The sequence below is a fragment of the Diadema setosum genome, chromosome 14, assembly GCF_964275005.1.
Source record: "Diadema setosum chromosome 14, eeDiaSeto1, whole genome shotgun sequence".
NCBI lineage: Eukaryota > Metazoa > Echinodermata > Echinoidea > Diadematoida > Diadematidae > Diadema > Diadema setosum.
This window is the reverse complement of record NC_092698.1, coordinates 37,335,118-37,353,696: the sequence shown is the minus strand read 5'-3', so window position 1 is coordinate 37,353,696 and position 18,579 is coordinate 37,335,118. Positions and strand designations below refer to the sequence as shown.

The 18,579-nt window shown below is 39.3% G+C and overlaps 1 protein-coding gene across 1 annotated transcript in view; it reads right to left on the bottom strand.

Moving 5' to 3' along the window:
• LOC140238334 (uncharacterized) overlaps positions 1 to 18,579 on the bottom strand; it is an 82,235-nt gene that overhangs the window by 18,601 nt on the left and 45,055 nt on the right. The window contains exons 16-17 of the mRNA XM_072318266.1: positions 16,491 to 16,586; positions 981 to 1,072 (exon numbers count right to left, since the gene is read on the bottom strand). Of these exons, the coding sequence (XP_072174367.1) occupies positions 981 to 1,072; positions 16,491 to 16,586 (188 nt within the window). The remainder of the gene's footprint in view (positions 1 to 980; positions 1,073 to 16,490; positions 16,587 to 18,579) is intronic.

Here is an 18,579-nt window from a genome sequence, read left to right as displayed (position 1 = left end):
GTCATGTCTCTACCATGTATTTCATATGTTATAAAATGTTGGCAGATTTGGCTAAATTTCAATGGTTTTTCAGGAAATCCTACATCGAATGTGGAAAATAAGACCGTCTTTGACATTTTATTACTTTGTGTGATACAAAGTCATACAGTGAGGCATAATACTTGGGTAGAATTTATTAAGACCAAGAGCCAGATACACAGACGAACAGAACACACAGACCGATTGATAGATAGACAGACTGACAGAGAGATTGACAGACACAATGAGAGATAGACTGACAGACTGACAAATAGACAGCCTGACATAAAGACAGACTGACAGAGTGAAAGACAGACTGGTGGACAGACTGACAGTTACAATGTATACTGACAGACAGACTGACTGACTGTCTAGAATAAGGACAGATAGACAGACAGACTGACACACTGATAGGGTGAAAGACAGACTGATGGACAGACTAACATTTATACAGACAAACATACAGTCAGACAGATAGACTGACTAACATAATTACAGATAGACTGACAGATAGACAGCCTGACAGAGAGACAGACTGACAGACTGGATAGAGTGAGACAGACTGACGGACTGATAAATAGAGTGTAAGACAGACAAATACTGTAAAACATGATATTTTCACGGCATGAAATTTTCGCGAATTGGAGACGACGGCCTTTTTCGCGGAATAAAATTTTTGCGAGTTGCATCTAAGACTCAATGCGTATAGTGTAGACAAGAACTTTCACATGCATTTTAATTTTGCGAATCTTGGCTCTCGCAAAATTTGTGAAATTAAAATGCATGTGAACATTCCTTGTTTTACAGTAAACTGTCAAACAGCTTGACAGATAGATTGACTGACAGACAGACAGACTGACAAACAGCCTGACTGAGACACAGGGAGGTAACTACCGATGAAATCTTAGACAGCTAGAAACAGCAAAAGGCAAGAGACTGCTGGGAGAGGAGGACAAACTTACCTGATGCTTTCAGCCGTGTCATCCCCTTGGGCCAGGTCTAGGAGCTTCAGAGACACGGTGGAGATTAAATACGGCTGACTGAACATCAGAGCCTGTAGTGGTAATGAGAAGACAGCAGGATTGTTGAGAATATAATCACATCACTCAGAAGGGATGAACTAGGAATATAGCACAAAATGAGAAATATACTAACATGGGTGACAGGAGAAATTATTCAAGGGCAAGGACAGACAGTTATAGAGGGAGAATGGAACTGATCAAGAGAAAAAAGATGAATGACACATACAAATGGTGTGTTTGGCAATGAAAGGAAGGCATGATAGACATACATCGCCAAAGAGGAATTATATACACCTAATGTAATTTAAATAATTGGGTAGTATGAGATATGATAATCACATGACAAATATGCTGTGTAGAGATTATACACTTTTTTAATAGCCCATTACTTGTTTTCATGATCCAGACAAGAGTTTAGCATACTATTATTTGCACTACAGCAATATTCACCAAATAGCATAACACATGAAATACAATACATCAAAATTAAACAACTTCTCCATATTGGTGATATATCTGGCAAATCTAATACTAATGCATCAATTAATCACTACAAATTAAAGGAAATGTCCCCGAAAATAATATGAATATGGATGATACACCTAAACCTTGAAGAAGTGAAAATCAAGTGTCTCTCAAGTTTGACCGACTTGGATCATATTCATTTCTAATTTCCTGTACTCCACACTGTGCAGAGTCATTTCTTTTTATATGTATATCCCTCAATACACAGACTCTTAAAACAGAATTTTTCTCCATCTTACCCACCCTAAATGTTAGATCTTGCAGAATTATACTAATAATTCAACAACATAAAAAGCATTGATTTCTGTCACTTAAGGAATGTTTTTGACATATCCCACTACACACGAACGCACAAACAAACAATGTGAAAGACAATAAAAAAAAAAAAAAAATCCCACTCCTGGAGCAATGCGAGGTCTCAGCCATCCATCTGGCATTGACTGTAAGAAGCTGCGATAATCCGAAGCCACGAGCTGTTTCTCTTTTGCCGCCACAGGTCCCGGCCGATGACAGCGGCGTCAACGCCGGCCCCAGAAAATAACCCCCACGTATTGTTAATAGGTCAATGACAAACAAAGGCCCAGGGAAAAAGACAAGGAAAGCAGAGGAGAACGATACAGTCTCGGCTCATTCAATCAATATATCTTAATCAAAGATTTGTCATTGGGGTCTCGTGAGTAGAGCACAGGAGATCCTAAGTAGTCTATCATTGGGATGTGAGAAGAAATTTGGGCAAGTGTTCTCTGACTTGTGCTTAACCCTTTCACACTTATCTAAATCATTGCTAGAGGTAGACATTTAAACAGGCAGTTTGATTACTGCTCAATGCTGTGTAGTTTAGAAAGTTCAATGGTATGAGATTGCATTTTATATATCATCACAGTCTCAGGCTTTAAAAAATAGAACTGATAATTATAAAAGGGAGCAAAAACATGATTGTCATCCTAGAATATTCTTTCAGTGTTAATATGCACAGATATACTGATTGATACTGATTTGCACAATTTTCACCTATGTTCTTTTATTTCACAGATACAGTGTATGGAGAACTATAAAAAACAAAATAAAGCAAAACATGTAGGCCTATACAAACCATGCCATTGATTGAAACTTCTCATATCTACTTCAGAGGTGGAGAGCACCTGTGACAGTTTCAGAGAAGAAAAGTTAAGATACAAGAATCCTATGGCATGAACTGCACAGAAACAAGCTATACTTAAAAACAGTGCTGCGGGGGCATGAAGTATTTGGCAACAATCCCACTAAACTTTCCCCTAAATTTAAATATTGAATGCTTGGCGATGCTTACATATATATTTCACACTTTCTCTCACCAGAGGTACTTGCTAGACAGATATAAACAAACAGCACTTACTATTTATTTCTGTCATGTTTACTCTGCATGTTTGTTTGAATGCCAAATATGAACAAGTAAAATCCCTGCCAGCTATATTTCTGTTCAATCCCTTCCTCTTTTAAGGTAAGCAAGATTTCCTCGTGTTAAAATATGCTAAGAAATTGGGCCTTAAGCTCAAATTGCAGTTCTTGTTCTCTGCCTCTTAACTTTCCCTCCCTAAGCTACCAATTTCAAGAAGACTAGAAGATGAAACAAACAAATTTCAATTGCAGGTAGACAGACATAAGTCCTCCGGGATGAAACACAAAGGTTAATTTTAGTCTGAAAAAATATCTGCACTGAAATCTCCACCCCCAAAACTCTAAGTGTGAGTATTAGCACAGGTAGACTGATTATCAAGATGCATTCCTTTCTAGAAGTATGTGTACATGTGAATGCCTCTGTGTGTGCGTATGTATACGTGTGTGTGTGTGTGTGTGTGTGTGTACGTTTGTGTGTGTGTATGTTTGTATGTGTGTTGTGTGTGACGGTATGTCTCCTTCCACTTGGTGTGTGTGTGTGTTTCAGTTGTCAGACATTAGGAGGATCAGAATACTTTCACATCTAACGCTGACGAATCAGGCTGGCGGATTTAGGCATCTGACGAGATGTCTAGCTCGATTGGCATTGCCCAATAAACATGGCCTGATCACTGAGAGTGTTCACACTGTTGTCCCCCAAAAAGCATGGTGGTGTTAATGCTGATAATGTGGTTAACTCGTTTCAGTCATCTATTTCAATGACAGTTTAAGAAAATGAATTATATATGAGTATGTATGTGTTCCCCCCACTCCCCAGATGATGTAGTTTTTGAGTACTTTATAATTTGTTTCTATGAACTCAATCTTCACTAGGTCAAACACATGACTCTGTAAGAATTTCATTAAATGTGAAAATATTATGATCTGAACGAAATTTTAATTAAAGAATATGAAAAAAAATGACATGTGGCAACCATTGCTAGTCAAGCTGATTGGATGTTTGAGCCATCACCCTCAAGGAAGGCAATCTGTTAATGAAGAGAATGTACTTGCATGCATGAAAGAAATGATGGGAAGAGAATACCAGAAATAATGTTTTCTTTAGCCAAACTTCTAGTAGAGGAGAAACTCCTTCCAACCTACTAAAATACAACAAGTCATCAACGTGTTTCAGGAATGCTCTTGAAAAAAAAAAAATATCTCTCAGTGGCCCTAATCAATGACTTATCTTTAGATTTTAAATTCTTTTGTCTGATAAAAAGAAAAAAAAAATTTGTGACACAAATACCGCTTCACAGACAGTGTTCACATGATTCAACAATGTACTATGATATCAAAGATATTACACCTTCTTACATACTGTATACGCCGAATATTTTGCAGGGTTTTTATTTTCGTGAATTTTGCGAGTCACGTACAATTCGAAAAATAAAGACACCCGAAAACGATGACTCTGATCCCGATATGAATGTGATGGACACGTATACATTTCTCCGGTCAGTATTGTACTCCACAATCCCGAATTTAACCACTCACGAAATCGTCGGGAAGTCCCGATTCGCGAAAATTTAGACTCGCTAAATATATGGCATATACAGCAGTAGCAACAATCATAACAATCACCAAGGGGAGAGGGATAGGGAGAGAAAGCAACGAAGTCTTCACTTGTTTACAACCCATCCCACGTGAAGTCAGTATCAGACCTATTGACATCACCTCCACTGGGTAAGTGCCCACATATCACTCCTACAATGACCCATTTGTCACCATCAATCAAAAAGACACTCACTACCTCTATGGGAACGAGATTGCACAGGTGTATATGGGTATGCAGGTTTCAGCAGGGAACACCTACCTATTCGTCTCCCCTACTGTACAAGGTAGGCAGGTATTCCCTATGACACCAGGCCAACAGCCATTCTTTTGTGGTGATTGTACGCATCACTATCAGTATTCAAATTAGTGAAATTCTTCCGTCGAGATGTTTTCATTGCAACTTATTGACAAATTGCCCAACATCGACGTAAATAAGCACTGAATTGATCAGTGTTTTAGTAGTAGCCATGATAAAAAATCATGGGTGTACATATTAGAGCAGGATTCGAACTTTCAGTATATTATCAAATCTGAAGGAAACTTGTGAAGGCAGATAAAGTAAGTTAAGACCTACAATATGTACGTATTTTCATATTTCATTTTATATTAACATCACATGAACAGTTATGTAAATCTGTATCTGTATCCTTATCATATCTATTGCTATCTTTCAATTTAAATGAAGTGTTATTATACTATATATACATATATATATATATATATATATATATATATATATATATATATCTTGCATATATTCCTTTACATGTCTAAATTCCATTCTAAGCAGCATGCTATGGTATCATCAAATGAAACAGCGTTTCTACATTCGACAATTATCCACTACTGTGGTTCTTCCGCTGGATGACAAATTAATTCTCTTTGGTATAAACACACTTGAATTTTGGACCCCTTTCCGAGCTAAGTTAGACAGTTTGGAGTGAGCGTGGCATGTTTGAATACATCCACCGATACACACCAGGTAGATTTATAAACAAATTACAGACGTAGCCTTGAACGCGCAAGAATGCAGGACTTAACGAAGTGCGCGGGGGGGGGGGGGGATGGGGGGAGGGAGGGAGAATCATGATTACAGATCAAATCCTGCCGGATTGGAAAGGATTTTAGAGCTGAGATTGGGAGCATGACACAGAACGGAGAAGAGAAGTGGCAAAAGAAGAGGGACGGGACTCGAGACGGCGTGAGGGATGTCACAGGAGAGTTCGTAAAATGAGAACAGAGTTAGTCGTCTCTGTCATCTTCCTCTTCGGAATGAAATTGGAACGTCGCAAAACGCTTCTCACTGGTGGTGAAAATGTTTTTGATGGCTACACAACCGCATTACGGTGTAACTTGATGTGTTCAATGTCTGACCCATCTACAGTCCATAAAAACCATACACGATGCTTGAATGGGCAGAAAAAGAAAAGAAAAGAAAAACAAGAGAAAATGGATATGAACATAAACTGTCTAGAATTATTTTTGCTGTTGTGTAATGAGTGTTAAAATGAAGGAGTGGTCACTTAGAAATATTATGGTGTTGTGAATATCACTAATACCTGTAACAAGATATGCTCAGTGTAATTCCTGGCTGGTGCAAACACCTGGACATAATGTTTTACTCACAACTTTCCCTTTGTAAATGGTGTAAAAAAAATAGTACCAGTAAATATATTTTGGACTTGCCATGCCACACTTCCAGAGTTGTTACGTTACGCATAAGTCTTTGATGCATTACCCTCAGCCTTCCCTACTGGCAGTGTAGTGTACAAGAAAATGCAAGAGAGTACCCAATCATTCACCTTCTGACGGTGAAGTGGTCCATGATTGCACATGTTAATGCCAGTATCTTCTCCATCCTGGATTTTGGAGGTTATTACCACCAGAAAATCTGGGATAATTTGGAAGCTGCAGATTTATTTGTGATTAAGAGACAGCAACTTAGGGATGCAGGACCTTCTTAGCACATATCCACATTTTATGTGATGCACTGCATATAAAGTCATTTGATTTGACTTAAGGCTGGTTACAAGATTTTTATTTTTTATCTATTTTTTTCAGCTCAAATACCTGACTCATCTAATGATGAACAAGGAAAAGTAGAAATTACGCGGTGCGTAATATATGTCCTGCCGGAAGTAGCATTTAGTAGCAAAATGTACAATATAGGTAAAAAGATCAAGGTCAAAGGAGTCAAAGGTCAAAATTCTATGTAGAAGTTTTAAAGCCCTCACCTAGTGCCATCACATAAAGCAAACGGAATCGAAATCGGGTTAGAAATGGCGAAGGAGTAGCATTTTGTAGCCAATGTACAATATAGGTAAAAAACACGGTCAAAGGTCAAAATTCTGTGTAGAAGTTTTGAAGCCCTCACCTAGTGCCATCACATAAAGCAAACAGAATCAAAATTGGGTTAGAAATGGCGAAGGAGTAGCATTTGGTAGCAAAATGTAAATACAGGTCAAAAATCAAGGTCAGAGGTCAAAGAAGTCCAAGATTAAAATTTTGTGTAGAAGTTTTGAAGCCCTCACCTAGTGCCATCACTTAAAGCAAACGGAATTGAAATCGGGTTACAAATGGCGAAGGAGTAGCATTTTGTAGCCAATGTACAATATAGGTCAAAGGTCAAAGAAGTCAAAGGTCAAAATTCTGTGTAGAAGTTTTGAAGCCCTCACCTAGTGCCATCACATAAAGCAAACAGAATCAAAATTGGGTTAGAAATGGCGAAGGTGTAGCATTTGGTAGGCAATGTACAATATAGGTCAAAAATCAAGGTCAAATGTCAAAGAAGTCAAAGGTCAAAATTCTGTGTAGAAGTTTTGAAGCCCTCACCTAGTGCCATCATATAAAGCAAACGGAATCAAAATCGGGTTAGAAATGGCGAAGGAGTAGCATTTTGAAGCAAAATGTACAATATAGGTCAAAGGTCAAGGTTAAAGATCACAACTGAAATTCTGTGTAGAAGTTTCAAAGCTCCCATGTAGTGCTATCATATAAAGCAAACAGAATCAAAATCGGGTTAGAAATGGCGAAGGAGTAGCATTTTGAAGCAAAATGTACAATATAGGTCAAAGGTCAAGGTCAAAGGTCACGACTGAAATTCTGTGTAGAAGTTTCAAAGCTCCCATGTAGTGCTATCATATAAAGCAAACAGAATCAAAATTGGCTCATAAATGACAGAGAAGTAGCAAATTGAAGATTTTGATCACACACGGACGCACAGATGGACGGACGGACAGACGGACAGACAGATGGACAGACGGACAGATGGACACACACACGTACGGAGCCCGTTTCATAGTCCCCTGCTCGAACTCGTTCGGCGGGGACAATTAAGGCTAAATTCTTTCTTCATTCAAACACAGGGATACATACAATAACTGAGTAGTTCTAACTTCATCTTCTTTGGATAATTCTCATTCATTAAAAAAAAAGCCCCAAACCTGCATTGTACAGTACATGATGCAGTGGGAAATACAGAGTGGCAATGTTGTGAGAATCTTGAGCACTCTGTCTATATCCATATAATGTATTAATGTGGTACACAAAGGGTTTTCACTGAGAGAGTTCATGTGGATTTGTAATGGATATGATCTCTACAGTGAACATGAAAATTTCAGCATTGAACTCAAAGTTCACTACTCATAGTTGACAGGTTTCTCAGTCAACCACGCAGAAACACTTTTGCACATCCATTGTAATTGCTTTTATCATGACTAATCAATGTCAATTAGCACAGTCCTGACAAACCTTATCAATCTGGAATAGTTTGTGGATAATAATCCGAGCTATTTTGGACCATTACATAATTTTCTCTGCCGACTCTCAGCCACTGTTTTTCCTGGACATACCACTTGTCTACCTGGCTCTCAACATTTGTAAAGGAAGAGTACAGTAAACTCTTCCTTTCAATGGGGTGGGGTTATGAGAGACCACTAAGCTTTTTGCAATGAATACTATACATTTCATTAACCTCAAGGCCTTAGAAGCTATCAGTTATAACAGTACATTTTCATGGAGAATGCTTGGCGGTCACAAACTTTACACTCTTGAAGTACCTTAGAAGCAGAAGAAATTCTCAAATTAGAAACATCAGTTACATTTGTAGCTGTGTAACTAAACTGATACTTGTGTTGCCAAAACTTCCCACTTATCTTGGCAAAATCCCTGCTGGCAGACATGCTTTTGCTATATTTGTCTGTTGCTATGTTGGCCCTATATAATATTTTGTTATCAGTCAGTTGGAGCAAGATGACTTCTATACATGTACATGCAATGAGACTAATCCTTTACTCTTCAACCATATTTAGTAGTGAGCTAGGACTGATAGACTCACCTCTCCCTTGAAATGGAAGGGATCATGCTCTGTTTAAAGTGTTTGCTCATCTTGTGCCAATTAAACAGGGATTTAGGAGTCGTTGGTTTGTCTTTCCCCATCGGCGGCGACTCACTTTCCCTGTCTATTCACCAGGGCAGTAGGGGGCAGGAGGGGGGAGGGGGGTAGTCATGACTGACAGCTGCCCTGGGTCACACTGGTGCAGTGCTGCACCTGTCTGCTTGAGTCAACCTGGACGTGTCAGCCGCTCAGTCTCGTGATGCTACAATGTCCTGGGAGAGACACCTACAGGTACCAGCCCCATTATCCCCCACACCTCCCCCATTATTTCATCACAGATCATATTATATAGGAGGAATTTGGTATCAATTCCTATCAGACTTTAAACCAGACTATCTTCCAGGCTGGTGAAGAAAGCACCCTACATGAAAAAATGTTGTCGGAGCTCCAAAGCATTATTCATCAATTTATTTCCAGCTTTGTTTTCTTCATACAGGTCATTTTGAACAGTGAGTGTTATCCTTGCTAAATTATGAGGCTACAAGCTGCCTACCAAATTGTTCGTATCAGTCTTTAAGACAAAGCATAGTAACATAGCAGCTCAAAGGAGACACACACACCTAGTGTCCACTTGTCAATTGCATAATTAGGCAATGTAGTAAACCAGCTCATATTTTGCATATATGACAAATCTAATGGTTAAATTACTATGCCTTATCTAATCACATACTAAAATGTAGCTCTTGTAGGCTACACTGGTTCAAAATGTGTGTATTGATCAAAATGCAATGTGATTATCTATCCCATGTGAAGTGGGCAGTCCAGACAAGTACGTAACTTCACAGAAATGTGTCGTCAATAGGCGAAGAGATACGTCCCCTGTGACTTCTTTCAATCCTCACCTATACCGCGTCACATTTCTCCGTACTCTTCAATCACCGCAGTGTCCGGTTTCAAAGGGCTTTTGATATTGGCTCGGTTATCCCACCACCTCGGGTGAGAGCTGCCTGATGGCGGCTGGTGGAATGACCACTGCCACCAGGGGACATAGTTTTACAAAACCAGCAAATAACATAGTAAAACTATCTCCTTATCTAATCTCAAAACAGATGACTGGGATTATCTCAGCTGTAAAAAAAGACTGTGTCTCCTTGCTCGCCTTCCTGAAAGGCTTCTGCTTAAAAGATACTGAGGGAAAAATGAGAGTTATCCGGATGGCGCATTATTCCGATTTCTGCGAGCCATCCATCTCACATTTACGTGACGTCATGGAGACAGTGATGATTACGCACGGCGAGCAGAGAGTCAGTGGAATGTCCAAAGATGCTGGAAGCTGCCCGGTAAATGTTTGATTGCCGGACCGATTAATCTTCATGCAGCATTCATGTCTCACAAATAAATGATGCTCTCTCATGCTCACTGGTGACGTGCAACGACCATCTTTGACTGAAGGAGGCTCAGTTTAATGTCGTCATGTGGTTGACATCACAGTATATCTGAACAATGACTATATGATATCATATGGATTTGTGTTTTTTTTCTTTCCTGTTTGTTATATGTTTGAAGATCAAAAGCATGTCTTGCTTTATATTAAAGTTGATAACATTGCAATTAGATAATATTGCACCATGGTCTTCACCAGAAAGAGAAAGGAAAGTGGGAGATAACCAGAATAAAAGTATGTCACACTTATCATCATTCTTCTGCTATTACAAACTTTCAAGGTTTTACGTTCTTTGTATAAATATCTCCTTCAAAATGAAAACTATAACTATACCATACAGTCTGTCAACTCATACTGCATTCAAACCAGTATTGCCCCCCCCCCCCCACCTACATACAATTCTTCATAAATTCACCCTTGATGCAATTTGCACTGAGACAGTATATTGGATCAACCAGGGTGGTCTGAAACCTTCTTAAAGGTGTTTGCAGAAATTGATGATTAGATATTCTGTGTACATCCTGACAGTAACAAATGTGTCGATTTATTTATAACCAGTGTAATTGATTGAAAACAATGTGCAGTAAAGAAGGGTGTGTAACAAGAAGTGGATATTGTCTGCAACAATTTTAACAGCAGTCAATGGGAATGTAAACAAGTCAGCTAACATGACATTCTACTTGGAGGACTTCAAAATAGCATTTTCCTAATGGCCTAATCTTCAGATAGTCACCACTTTCTTGTATCGCTAAAAACAAATGCTTTGCTCAAACTTTCACTACTTTTTACAACTAAATCCTTCCCTTTACCATATTCCCCTTCCGTCATGTCTGTGCTAACTGTGCATTTAAAGGCCATCATTACATTATTTCCCACAAGAAAAGAAAAATTACAATTTTCCCTCCCTCCTCCCCCTATAGACAAACAAACAGACAAACAGACATAGATACAAAATAAGATTCAAACAAACAAAGAGACCATGAGTACACAGCCCAATGAAGCTATGCCCAATGACTCATGGTTACAGGTACTTACAATATAAGCATTTATGACCATCCAGCTAAAAATTCATAAAAAGTAGGCTAAAATGAATTTCCACTTTTCTAAATACAGTGTAGTTTGAAAGAGTAAGCTCTAATCTATAAATTTATAACTTGTTAAACCTGGACCAACCTATGACTGAAATATGAAAGAGTTAGTAGGTGCAGTTTCAAAGAAAAGGGAGAAAAGAGGATTTAAAGATTAGGGTCATTCAGGCATGCTGTGCAGAAGTATCAATAGTTACGTTCAGACGACAAGCCTTAACCTCGAGGTTAGGAAACCTCGAGGTTAGAGCTTGTAGTTAGGGACCGTGAAGACACACTCGTACTTAGCTAACCTTGAGGTTAGCTCGATGTCAAGAGCCACGAGAAATTTTACGGTTAGTGCTCTAACCACGAGCCGTGGGGGGTCCAACTTGTAGTTAAGCACCGTGTGGACACAAAATCAACGTACTCAAAGGGTCAGGAGCTTAACCTCAAGGTTTCGTAACCTTGAGGTTAAGATTCGTCGTGTGGACGCATGTCATAGTTTGGGGGCAAGAGCTTAACCTCGAGGTTTCCTAACCTCGAGGTTAGGGCCTATGTCTGAACGTAACTAGTGAAGAAAGAAACGTGGTCCAGAAAAAACAGCTCATGTTTTGATATCACTTTTGTTTTAAGGACGTTCCTCAGTTGAGTTTGTGCGCATCCTAGCTGCGCAGGTGTCAGTGACGTAACAAAGAGCGTAGAAGCGCACGCACGAGTGATGAGCTGAGCTAGCTGAGCTGAGCAGCTGCTAGTAGATCGAGCTAGAGTGTGGTATGTGTACGTACGGATACCCGACAGCTCCCCACCGCGGCCGCGCCGGGCAGCCGCGCTGGGCGGCCTCGCTCAGCTCGCGTGCCGACTGTACGCGTTACAATCTGTACATACCACCACGCAAAGTTCAGCGGTCCAAGCCGAATATACATGGTCATTGTATAGCACAACACTGATTGACGGAATCGCAAAGCTTGGAAGTGGAACAGAGCTGTTTCCATTTTCAATCCATAGATCTGTTTTGTGACATGAAGTTCATTATCCGGTCATCAACATGGTAAAGTCAAGTGCTAAGGTACCAAGGGCCTATAATAGGCCCTAGTCGGGGTGTAAGGCTCACTAGTCTATTGGACTAGGTGTTAAAACAACAACAACAACAACAACAACAACAACAATAACAACAACAACAACAAAACAAGCATATATGACACACATTTCATCTTTAGGTCTAGCAGCTAAAACAATCTGAGTGTCTCTGTTAAAATCTAAATCAGATCTAAACTTGTCATTACTAGTAATACAAAATATTGGTTTTTTTTTTATTTTTGGTTACAAAATACAAGGTCACGAAAGTGTTATCAAACAAGACTATTCATCACTTTCACCATTCATATATTATTTTTTTTTTAATTACCAAATCTGGTGTAACAAAAGGAGAATCAAATTTTTTTTTCGGGGGGGGGGGGGGGGAGGTACTTCTCCATAGCTTACAACACGCACTTTACCAACCACTGCAACAACCAACACATGCAATCTACAATCAACGTCATTGTATTAAGATTTGTTTTTCATTTGGAGGACCGTCAGACTAATACCAAAACTCCCATTTCCTTATATTTATTCTTCTTCCTCCATTATCACTTTTTGTACATGGTTACAGCAAGTGGGTAAAATAAACAAACAAGCGTGCATATCAATAATATGGAGTTTTCCACGCTTGCATCCACATGATATCATTATGGCTGTGGAAGGGAAATGATAACAAAAACGCACATGGACCTTTCTTTCTGAATATCTTTCACCATATCACTGCAATTGTGACATGTTTTTTTTTTTGTGTGTTTTTTTTTTTCTTTAAAGAAAATGGGGTTTCGAGTAAACCGCATGAGATTCATGCATCCTAGCAGGTTATATCTCTGCATTGGTTCCTGACTAGATTTGGGGGTCTTACGATGATTTCCGTCGCAAGGAGGCTCTGCTAGCACTAAAACGAGCACATGAACCCCCCATTTTTACAATTCTTCTGCATTAAGTAACCCTTCTTCTACAATTTCATAAAGTTTCGTAAAATTGACATGGGTTTTGAATGTACAGCATGACATTCACGAACCCTACCTATAATCAGGACACCCATGAGAGGTTTATAACCAGATTTTGGGGTCCGGTGAGGTGATTTCTATCATCTGGGGATGCTGCCAGCACAAAAATTAGGACATGAACCCCCACTTTTTATTGTTTTTCTGGAATTAGTAAGCTTTCGTCTACAATTTGGTCAAGTTTGGTGAAATTGACATGGGTTTTGAATGAACAGCATAAGGCTAAGGAACTCATCTTGTCAGGGCATCCCTACATAGGTTCATAACCAGATTTTGGGGTCGTACGATAGTATATGTCGCATGAGGGCGCTGCTAGCACAAAAACGAGCACATGAACCCCCACTTTTAATTATTTTTCTGGAATAAGTAAGTCTTCTTCTACAATTTGGTGAAGTTTCGTGAAATTGACATGGGTTTTGAATGTACAGCATGAGATTTATGAACCCACCCTGCCAGGGCGTCTCCATGCGTAGGTTCCTGACCAGATTTTGGGGTCGTACTATAGTATTATGTCGCATGGGGGCGCTGCTAGCACAAAAACGAGCACATGAACCCCCACTTTTGATTGTTTTTCTGGTATTAGTGAGCCTTTTTCTACAATTTGGTCAATTTTCATGAATTTGACATGGGTTTTGAATGTACAGCATAAGTTTTATGAACCCACCCTGTCAGGGCATTCCTGCATAGGTTCCTGACCAGATTTTGGGGACTTACGATGATATATGTCGCATAGGGGCGCTGCTAGCACAAAAACGAGCACATGAACCCCCACTTTTGATTGTTTTTCTGGAATAAGTAAGCCTCTGTCTACAATTTGGTAAAGTTTCGTGAAATTGACATGGGTTTTGAATGTACAGCGTAAGTTTTATGAACGTTGTCCTTTTGCTCACCCCTAACAGAAAACGTCGATGAGAAGGATTTGAGAGATTTCGGTGTTTTCTGCCGCGTGAGGGCGCTGCTTGCTGAAGAATGAGAGTGTAAACCCTGACTTTAAAACCTTTTCCTCGTTTTGGGTACCGTTTTCTGCAATCCTTGCAAATTTGGAGAAAATAACGTGGATTTTGAAAGAATTATGGGGATTTACGTTTGTCATTGCAGATTTTGTTGTCAATCATGGTCTTGATCATGTAACGCTATCATTTTGGTACAGGACGGCAGATTAGTCATATTCTTCAAAGTCCCGTAGAAGAAAAACAAGCACATGAACATATGGTTTTATGTACATATTTGGGCTTCGGACGGGTCAAAGTTACGGTATGGAAAGTTTCAAGAAAATGACATGGATTTCACTTTAACTGAGGAACGTCCTTAAGCTGTCAAATTTTGACAGTAGGTAGAGAAAAGTTTACTCTCTCGGGCATAACGACAAACTTAACAAATTTGAGTAGGTCACCCCACACAACATATTTTGGTCCGTTACAGAGAATTCTAATCTGCAACTTTTTTGTGGGTTTTCATCTGGGTGGCACCGTTATCATTTAGACAAAAATCTTGCATGCGAGGCAAGTACCCAAGAATTATGGCAAGCCTTCCAATGTGGCCAGAGTGTCTCGTGTCCCAGAGAAGGAGAGAAAGAGAGAGAGAGAGAGAGAGAGAAGAGTTGGTGTTTAGGATTAGGGGGCGTACAGAGCCCTACTTCTCCCTTGTTGAAGTTGAAGATAACTCAGCAACTTCATTATACATTCACCAAGCATGATGCCAAGTCATGAATCAATTGACATTTTTGGCAATAAGAGTTTTAATCACAGCACAGTATATCATGATGCCTCCCAAGTATTCTTTATTTCCTGCTTTGGCGTCACAGCAGAGTCAACAGCAAAAAATTGAAAACAATTGAAATCAACTTTCAGAGGGCTACACAAACAAACACCAATTCCAAGAAATGACCTGCATTCTTAAAGAGATTCGAAAGGGGGACAGGAGGTAAAAGAATGCTAAGCGTTTTAACCCACTCTCTTTTTTAATACCTTTTCCTAATAGCTGTAGACGAATGACAAGTCCAGTGTTGACTATTAGTATTGTAGCAAATGTCCTTGCAATTTGTTTTACCTTCTCACTTGTTTTGTTTTGAGGAATTCATTAAAACATCACCTACTATCCAGCATTAAAATAAAAATATCATGTCTTGAATACCAATTCACTGTGGTCATCACGTGCATGAAAGATAATATTGCTTAGCTGAAACTTTGAAAGAACTTTGATCAACAAAGTTTTTTGTATAAACGAATGTCATTAAACTGAAATGAACTGTTCTCCAAAGGCACAGTTCCCCCAACTTGCCAGCTTGCTAGTCAATTAAAAAAATATATTTTGCATGACTGCAAACAAACACAGGTCATTATGTACGTCAGGTTCAGCAGCAACTGGCAAGAAAAAAAAACAGTGAAGGTACTTTGGTCTGGAATGTGTGTACTGAATTAACGTGGCCTTCATGGCAACAACTTGTCAGACACACTAGAAATACATATATTTGCACCTTTAAAGGTATTAGCCCACATTTGTAAACCTGCAGCAATTGGTCTCATAGTTAGCATGGAGTTTGGGTATGATTGCAGTAACACCTGTGCAAAATTTCGTTCCAATTAGTCCATTACTTTCATAAAAATAAATGAAAATGCACCGTAATCCGTATGCATGCGTATAACGCTCGCTAGCTCCGGTCCACGTAAGTGTTACATGTACAATGTACGTAGCTATAGCCCGCGCTCGTAATTCGATTTTGGGTCGGGTTGACCCGGTTTGAAAATTGATTTTAAAACGATGATTTTCTCTCTTTTATCGAATGATATAGACAAAGAGCGACAGGTGAGGTATGTTACTGTTATAACTTGTACTTGAAGTCATATTGGACCTGTTTTATGCAGTTTTGATTTTCGTGGGTTTGTAAATGTGGGCTAGTACCTTTAACATTCAAGTGTCACTTCACATGTCTTGATCTATTACAGTGTCTGATAAGATGTGAAAGCAGTTTGCTCCATGAAAGAACTAACACATAAAAGCAGAACGAAGCTTCCTCACCTGGCCCGAGTGGTAGAAGTCCATGGCCTTTTGGACAGACTCCTGGTCAGCCATCAGCACCCATGCCAGACCATTGGGTTTCCTCTGTACAGGATCCTGTGTGTTTGGGGAACCAGAAAGGGATAGGAAGGAAAGAAATACTGAATTCAACCATAAAGGTATAAGATTCACCAATTGCCTTCTATTCCTGATTTGTACGTGTAAAAACACAAAGAGACTTGAACAGAACAGATTTGACGAGGTACTACTATGAGATAAGAATTTTTGTTCATATCACATATCTCTATAAATGTTTCATTGCGCACTTATACTTACATTTAACCTGTTCCATACCGAATTCTGTAATGCCCATAGACTTAATACACAGGCCACTAGGATCCTGTACCTGTAAGTATCATAACAGTATCTGAACTTGATCTGATCGCTTCCATATCATCTGCACAAGGTGTCCCCTTGCATTAGATCTGAATGCCTTCCCTGTGATTGCTTTAGCAGGAGAATAAATCCTCCTGAACAAAGATTAGCACTTCGGACCAATCTATGCATAAGTATGGATACAAACTCATCTCTGCACACATGCACACATTAGAAAAACATCAGTGAGCAAATGAAACAATATTACTTAGCTACACAGCACCTCAAGGCAATTGAAGTGTTCAAATATTGATGGAAGATCTAGAGGAAGGGGTGAACAGAGAGGACACAATCTCCCTACGCTCTCTTTACTGAAGGTTTGTGTTAGCTCATGAACTAGTCAAAAACCTAATATTTAAAATCACTTGTATGATGTTATTCTCTGTCATGTAAAAAAAAAAATTACAGTCAGCTTTGCAAGTGATTGTTACATCTGCAGGATAAGACAATTCAAATTGTGATAATGCTGGCGACATTGAATACAGTTGTATTTTTGTTTCACAGAATTCCACTTGAAGAAGAAGAAGAGATGGACAAACACAAGACCTATCTCCTAAAGTTAGCCTCAGAAAGTTACAGATATTGAAGATGGGAAAATTGACAAACTAGGTAAAATGTGAGAAATGTGATATTTGTTACAAAAATTGAAAGTTGATGTCTTTGACTACATTTGACCTTAATTTTCAACTCTATGAATGGTTATAAATTTGGAATATTTTGTTTGGCTACTTGGGCAAGCATTTGGAGTGACATGTTTGAAGAGATCATTGACAGTGCGAACAGAGAAAGTATGATTTGAGATATTTCTATCACAAGAAGGCTTTGATTGGGGAACAGAGATCAAACACTGCATATGCCATATATTAAGCAAATCTAACTTTTTGTGTATCAGAATTTCCTGACAATTTTGGGGTAGGTTAAATTTGTGATAGTGGAGAACAGCAGTCATGGAGAAATTGGGAAGTGCATGCATCCATACACAGTAGAATGCCAAGACTACAGCCTGCCTACTGTTACGACCTTGCACCTTGTCACATTCATATCAGAATGTGAGTTTACATTTCGCGTGTTGTCAAATTTCAAAAGTCATAAAAAAATAAAACTCGCAAAATACATGGCTTATACAGTGAAAAAAAAAAAAAAACAATGATTGTAAAGATGACAGATACAGCAAAGAATGAGATGGCATTCTGAGTGACCTGGTCGTGGTGTTGATAGAAGTGGTGGTGATGATGATGGTGGCGGTGGTGGTGGTAGAGATGATTGTTGTTGAGGTAAAAATTTATGGTGGTAGTGGTGGTGGTGATAGATGTGGTGGTGGTGATGGTGGTGATGGTGGTGGCAGTGGTGGTTATAGAGGTGATTGTTGTTTTGGTAAATAGTGATGGTGGTGGTGGTGGTGGTAGTGGTTGTGGTAGTGATGGAGAGGGTGATGGTGATGGTGATGGTGATGGTAATAGTGGTGGTGGTTGTGGTGGTGGTGGTGGTGGTGGTGGTGGTGGTGGTTGTGGTGGTAGTAACGGTAGTGGTGATGATAGTGGTAGTGGTGGTGGTAGTGGTGGTGACAGTGATGTGGTGGTGGCAGGGAGTGATGTGGATGACGATAATGTAAAATATGGCTACAGTCATACTACAGGTGTACAATCATATCACCTTTAAAAAGATAATGGCTGGA